Raw genomic sequence first — 7,674 nt, 5'->3', positions numbered from 1 at the left:
TACACTTCCCTTAAAATCCCTTTCCTCTTACAACCACAGCCAGAAAGTTGCACAACAATTTAAATTCTTGCAGATGTCTGTGAAAAAAGATAATTGTTTTAGTGCATGTATTCCTTATTTCAGACCAGTATACTGATCAAACTCCTCCTGTAGTGATCGGATAGGAATGTTTGCAGCTTGTTAACTGATGCACTGTATGTGTCTCCATGCCAGAATGTGTGTGGAAATACATGATGGAATATGCTTCCTTTATGTGCCAGCTCTTTTGTACATCCCGTCAGGCAAATAGTCAAGCTAAAAGAGAGACAGGCAGGCAGACAGACTGAGAGGCTTCCAGGGGGACCGGGGTTCACAGGTCAAATCACTCACAACAGCCAGCTCAGTTCGGACTTCTACAATCCAAAATGATTTAATACAATACAGCTTCTTCTCTTTATTCCAGCTGCTGTACCTGTAAACTCCCACAATAAAGCATGCTACTGTTAGACTGTTTCAAAGTTCAAAGCATTGACAACTTACCAATCAGCTGTGTGCATGTGTGTTAACTGAATAAATATAAAGAATTGACTCATACAGAAATATGCGCACCAGTATGTTTTCAGGTGCAGTGTGACTATTGTGTTGCAGTGTGTGCACACATACGTGTGAGTATAAGGTCTGAGGAGTGTGTGTGTGTGGTGTGGTGTGTGTGTGTGTGTGTGTGTGTGTGTGTGTGTGTGTGTGTGTGTGTGTATCAATGTAGGAAGAGGGGCTACATAGCAGCTGACACTTTAAAGATTTTCTAAGCCTCCAAACATATGTTAGGCATTGTCTTCATGATGGCATGTTATCACTGATTAAATCCAGAATTGGCAAACTTAGGCAGAAATCTGGAAGTCAGTTTTGTATATGTATTAGTTTTATAAGCTGAGAGCATAATACTCTCAGGATGACAATGACAATGACAATGTTTTGCCACTTCTTATCTGTGGGGGAGCTGGTCATTTGGTTTTAATATTGCAGCATTGTGTCATTCCTTTCCTTTTCGATCACAACAAATAAATCCTTCATGAATGACACTATATCTGATCTAACGTGATACAGAGCATTTGAGAGATGCATCCAACACCTAGCACAACGTCTCTGGACAGAGTGTCACAGAAAAAGTCCTGTCCCACTTTTTCACTTGATTGTAATTTATCATAGATGCCTTTCTCTTATCACTCTCTAAAATGCTGAAACATGAATGGGGTTTCTTTCCTTTTCTTAAGCTAAATGGGTATCAATTGCTGGGCACCTGAATCTGTGGCTAAGACCCTCGCTCACATGTAATGAGATTCTTCTATTAAAGACATAAAACCATGTCTCAGCTTTGTAAAAATTAGAAAAATAAAAACTTGACACTAGTGGTACAGAGGCCAGCTTAAAAAAAGATGGTGGAACTTAATAGACCAACTTGCTTACAATCACCTTTTTTCACTCTGATCCAGATCCTCGGACTCAGTGCCAGAAAGATCACACGGTAAACCGTCACACATTTATCTCTCCTGCAGGACAGCAGAACACTCATCTGGTTTTCTTTCCGGGAGGGTGAAATGCTCCAGAATATGAAACAAGCACTCCCAATCCTTTGGCTCCCACACTCTGAAGCACTTCTATGAATGATATGAATGATAGTGGGGAAGGTTTAGAAATGTTGGCACGCTGCCTATCAGTGCAGCTGCGGAATACGAGAGAGATGGGAGGATGGGGAGCAGATTAAACAGGGTCAAAGGTTAACTTTCAGACCGTAATCCATCACAAATTACTGATTATACCTGCTTCAGGCTGTAATCTCCAGATCACACTTGGGTTTAAAAATCACAGACTACTGAATTAAAATAGATATTTTTATTCATGTGTATAGATATAGATTACTTTAGCCTACTTTTTAAAACACATGATCAATTTAAAAATAGTTGATGTGAAACAACCATAACAAACACTTGTTGTTTTAATCTCTCCTTACAAAAAGGGAATGTAATTCCTTAATTGGCCTGCAAGCAAACAGAAAACTCTTTCTGTGTTCTTTTTATCACACACTGGCTGTTCCTCTCAAATACATCCTCCTGCAACCTGACAGATGGACACAAACCCCATCTCTCGGCACAGGTGTCAATTACGATTGGCTACATGCTGTAGGCTACATTAACACCACCACCCCACCCACACAAGCCTTCCTCAAAACACACAGACTCGGAAGCCTTGCGTTCAGGGCTGCCTCAGCAGGCTCCCTGGGTAACCAGATTCATTCTCGGTGCGGCTTTTCATAGGAGTCTGCTATTTCCAAGACGAGACGCTGCCTATTTAAGACAATCACATGATTTCACTGGGAGTCAAAATGGTCCGCGGGGGTCACTGGGTGGAGAGAGACAGAGAGAGCGTGGCAGAGTGAGCGTGTGTGTTAAAGAGAGAGGGAGAGAGAGACTTTGGATACTGGTTGGACTGTCTGAGTGGAAAAAAAGAAAAGAAAATGACTCGCCTGGAGAGGGGACATGAGTTGAAGCGATTTGCCGCTTTGGAATACTGCGCTGGGAAATGAATGGAAACCAAAGTGGCCCAAGTGGAGAAGCCTGCATCTGAAACTCGTTGATGCCTCATTCACCACAAGTCCTGCAGAGCTGCAGCGGCGGCTGTTGGGCCGGTTCATTAGAGCTCTCAGTGGCCGTGTGATTTAGGCTTCAGCTTTTCCGTAAAGGTGACCACCAGCGATGGCTTTCCTGCGGATGTGTGCAGAGTGGCGAAACTGGACGCGGCCGGTCCTGGTTTTCCATCTCTTTTGCCTTTTTACTGTGAGCAAAGTAAGTCAGTTGTATCATCTCCGCTGCGCCTGTACGTACATGCATGCAGAGCTCATAAAGGTGTCGACACTTCAAATGACAGAGTGCAGAGTTATTTTCCATGATATTTTGCAGGATACACAGACCAAGTCTTACGTACATGTCCTTCCTTACAGAGCGTGCTTTTGACTGATGGTGCTGCTGACAGTGTTGAAGCATCGGCCGTGCTCCGCTCTCTCAATTTACCTCAACACACAGGTAGGCTAAGTGTGGAGCAAAACCAGAGTTCACCAGTGTTTCTGCGACCGTGATGCCATTTTTGTTAGTGTGTAAGAGTGCATAATGATCCGACGGTTTATGTTTTCGGTTCAATAATAAACTTGAAAAGTAAAGTCATCCGCTGCATCGGTCTACCGGCCAGCAGCGTTACCCGGCGCTCACCTGCGCTGTGTTGCATCTCCTCACCGCTGGGGGACGACTGCACCCTGACACGGAGACACCAGTGACTGCTGCAGCCCTGCAGCTCACACAGGAATATCTGACTTTTGTAAATAGCTAATTCCTTTTAAATTAACTGATTATGAAGTTACTCGAAAGGAACTATTGCTTTGTGGAACACTTGAGCAATAATCAGTTGATAGAATAGTACCAATAGGCAATGTGACAATCTGAATAGCACAGTAAAAATGCCTTATTAGTACACTGATTTTTATAACACACTGGTTAGTCCCCAAAACCTTCAGTGAAGGACCGCTATAGCTGCTTAGTCAATTCATTAATTAGTGCAAGCAGTGAGAGCATCATCTGTTCTGTGTTTTCTGGGTCTAACCCCATGTGGTGCACTGAGTCAGCAACTGCTTTGGCTGTGTAATCTCCTTCAGATCCTTTGTTGTTGTTTTTTTTTGTTACCATGAAAAGCAGACATTTAAACAAATAAACAAACATCAAAACTCCTTTCACCAGGCACATGTGGAGATGATCTGAAACAGAAGTGAGGGGAAGCCCTTACTTCTGTTTCAGATCATCTCACAGCCAGCTCTTTAGCAATTATAGCACAGTATTACATTCATTCAGCTATGTTAGAGCGGGTGTGGGAAAGAGCTCACATGTTCAATCTTTTGTTAAGTTGGAGCCCAGGCAGCCATTGGTTAGACCCCCTATCAGTACTAATGGCACTCAGGAGCCACTAAACCAACAAACTAACCACCGCAGGATCTTGTCTCAGTCCATCAGACAAGGTGTGTGTGTGTGTGTGTGTGTGTGTGTGTGTGTGTGTGTGTGTGTGTGTGTGTGTGTGTGTGTGTGTGTGTGTGTGTGTGTGTGTGTGTGTGTGTGTGTGTGTGTGTGTGTGTGTGTGCGCAAACTATGTTCCCGCAGAGTCTGTGTTTGTACACTGTCAGACATGGGTCACTGCAGCTGGTTTTTGAGTTAGGGCGGAACAAACACAGTTGACTAGCTGTAAATGTGTAAGTGTGTGTTGGGGGTCGGTGGACAAAAACGCCAAAGATAGAGAAGACCATTTTCTGGTTTTGCCTAAGTGCTTTGGTGTCTGCACAGAAAAAACTTGAGACTTGAAATATGTGTTTGCTCTTTGCAGTTATGTTACTCTTTGGGTTGATCTTGGTTCTAACACTTAAAGGGGTTGGAGGTTTGCTTCCCACTGTGACCACCCAAGCTTGCATGCAGTCATAGTATTGCGAGGTGCTATAAATAAATGCGTCCACTAATAAGCATATGTCATGTTGTGGGTAGGGGCTTCAAGTCCGCGGAAGATGCACCAAATAGCCAAATTCAAACCTCAGGCATTCACACTGCCAGTGATGACACACTGTCTGCCACCCTGCATGTTTCTCCCACTGCCAAAACATGTCTGTCTGCCTGTCTCTCTCTCTCTGTCTCTGTGCTATATTTATTTATTATTCGGCGTGCTAAAGCAGGTCATACTGTACAGTAACTAAAATTGGCTCTTGATGTTATTTCCGTGCACTTTAGGCTGACAAGAGTGGGCCCATTTGCAGTGACAATTACAACACTGTGACAAAATCAACAATGACGCTGTTTTATTTGTTTGCTTTGTGGTTACTCATAGACCCAAAGTGTTTCAAGTGCATAATGTGTCAAGGTATTTGTAATGGTGTAAAGCACCAGAGACTCTATAACCATTAAGATCCCACCACAGTAACAAAAGTTACTGCAAAAGACTGTGTCCAATTTCTCCAAGCATCAGTTAAGCTTAAAACAATTCACACTTCAATACATTTTGTTGCATTTTATAATGTGTTGTGCATGCAACCGGCATGTTCTATCCAACCCTGCAATATATCCACAGCTATAAAGACAATGAAATGCTCCATTACTTATACAGGATTCCCTGCTTTAGTAGGTCAGCCCATTCTTCGTTCTGCCTCAGAGGATGGACAGGAGCAGCATCAACCATCGTTATTTGCTCTGGAAAACTCATTGTGGTTCAGCTGAATGAGTCAGCTACTCCTTTGATTTGACCTTTGGAGGAAAGCCTGTTAGTTTGTTGTGTGTTAGTGGCCACAGCACCATTAGATACTTAACCGGTCTAAAGGCCAGGCCTGTGACCTGCCTCCCTTTATGACCTGCAGCCTGAGCTGTAGTAAAAACTCTAGTAAAACGCTAGGTCAAACACAATACACTCTCCACCATTAGACCTGTGTTGGAATGGTCTAAAACCCTTCCTTTTTTTGTAACTACTTCATGACCATGCCAGCAAAAGTATATGATTCAGGTCCAAAAAGAAAACGTTGCTTCAGTTCAGTCCAAAATGCAACCAAGGTGACAAAGCATTCACTATAGCACAGCAAATGACAGATCAAGTGACCACACGGACAATGTGCTTAATATTTGCTAAGTTGCATTTACAAAATACATATATTATATATATGTTAAATTGTCAAAAGAGTAGATTTTGCCTTTAAACTGGCTCCTTTCTCTATGTGTATGTTATCATTGCATTTAAATGCACTTGGTGAAAACCCCCAATAATCTTGTTTTCTTTCTTCCTTTATCTCTCATCCAGAATATGAGATTGTATCTCCCTACGAGGTCAACCACCAAGGCATTTACATCTCTCACAAAGTTGCCCACCACCAGCGCAGAAGGCGATGCAGATCCCTGGACCCAGATGCAGGCTTATCAAACAGCGACAGAAGCAGCCAAATTGTTCATTTCCGGCTGAGTGGCTTGGGGCAGGACTTCCACATGGAGCTGAGGGAGGCCTCGGAAAGCCTGATTGCACCTGGCTTCACCATCCAGGTCCTGGGAAAGAATGGCACCAAGAGCCTGAGGGCCTACGAACAGGACAACCTATGCTTTTACCAGGGGTCGCTTAGGTCAAGGGTCAACTCGTCGGTGGCACTGTCCACATGCACAGGGGTGGTAAGTCTTAACATGCACAGAGTCGGGTTGCGGGAGGGTTTAGATGAGAATGGGGGGGACTAGATGAGTCTGATATATGTTAGTTGGTTGTGTGTGTCAGTCAAAAGGACTCTAGAGTCAGTTCATTTGAAAGTTAAATTTTTTTCATTTTGGCAGCATTTGGATTGATTTGCCAAGTGAGTACTGCATTTGCTCTAACTGACCTAGAAGAAATGCTGAGCCCTGGAGCCAAATTTAAGAAATGTAGCTCATCCTGGGACAACTTTTAATATAAACACAGCATTAGTGTTCTTGTCATACTGAATTAGCGTGGAGACCATAGGGAGAAAGAAATAACTAATAGCAATACATTACATGTTTTATAATTTTGGCTCAGAATTAATATAAGATGCCAATCAGACACTGATATACTGGAAAGAGTGAGAGGCAAACAAAGTATGAAAGAAATCTGATTACAGCCATCTGATGAATCTAGAAAGTCATCAAGCAGTCCTTTCAGTATGCTACTTGAGTCGGTGCATAGTTGGTCTGGTCCGGACAAAAAATCAACTTCTACTCAACTTAAATTTACTTAAAACCCACTGGCTAAAGTGCATGCTTGTCATGCACAGACGTTTCTTCCTCCAATCTGCCGCACATCATTAGTTCAAGTGCATTTCATGTATATTGCAATTTTGCCCAAATTAGCAACTAATGAATGGAAAAGTGAACTTAGTGAACACCACCTGTTAGTTAGCCAGGACAATCCCTTAAACACATCCAGTACACACCAAACATGCCACAATGTTTTGGTGGTAGTTCATCTTCTTTTTTACCACACAGTATACTGTTTAGTCAGATTTAATAGCCAACACATGACGTACAGTTCACAGAAATACATTTTATTTAATATGTTTTAACCCTAAGTGGCATCTTTTGCATGGATTTAATAAGGTTCTCAAACACACCTGGCTGCGATAGTAGGGAACTGGCTGTGTGCAAATTGCAAACTACAGTATATAGAAAATGTAATTGCACTGAATTGTCTCACAAGAAAGGGTGGGGTGCAACTTGGTAGCAAGCTTAGTTGTTAGTTATGTACATATTAACATGATATACAGCATAATAAAAGCTACACAACTAATTAACTGGTTTCCAAATCCAAAATTGGAAAGGTGGTGTTTAACATTATTATTTTTAGTTTCTTACTCTTTCCAATGTCCATCCAACTTGTGTTAGATAAAAGTCTAAAAATATAATACGGTATGTTGGCTGATATTGCTGAATATACAACCGCTGGTATACCTGGACTTCTCTGTGAAGGAGGCTCACTGAATTTCATTTCTTGACTTGGTGGTCCTCGTCTTCTGTATGAATATAAAGGAAACATTACTGTCAGAATGACATTAAGTAAGCCTAAGTGAAGTAGTTCTACGCCAGTATGACTTAAGTGTCACAGCCCTCTTAGCAGTCTGTACTAGTGAATAAAGGA

General features: G+C 42.3%; 1 protein-coding gene across 1 annotated transcript in view; it reads left to right on the top strand.

The window, feature by feature from the left end:
* Nucleotides 1-2,228: 2,228 nt before the first annotated feature.
* Nucleotides 2,229-7,674, top strand: part of LOC117946443 (A disintegrin and metalloproteinase with thrombospondin motifs 16) — a 51,125-nt gene continuing 45,679 nt past the window's right edge. Inside the window, exons 1-3 of the mRNA XM_034874604.1 lie at nucleotides 2,229-2,819; nucleotides 2,975-3,056; nucleotides 5,845-6,203. Of these exons, the coding sequence (XP_034730495.1) occupies nucleotides 2,730-2,819; nucleotides 2,975-3,056; nucleotides 5,845-6,203 (531 nt within the window). The 5' untranslated portion in view covers nucleotides 2,229-2,729. The remainder of the gene's footprint in view (nucleotides 2,820-2,974; nucleotides 3,057-5,844; nucleotides 6,204-7,674) is intronic.

This window comes from Etheostoma cragini, chromosome 6 (genome assembly GCF_013103735.1).
Source record: "Etheostoma cragini isolate CJK2018 chromosome 6, CSU_Ecrag_1.0, whole genome shotgun sequence".
Lineage (NCBI taxonomy): Eukaryota > Metazoa > Chordata > Actinopteri > Perciformes > Percidae > Etheostoma > Etheostoma cragini.
Note: the sequence above shows the minus strand (reverse complement) of the source record. Positions and strands in the feature narration are given on the sequence as shown.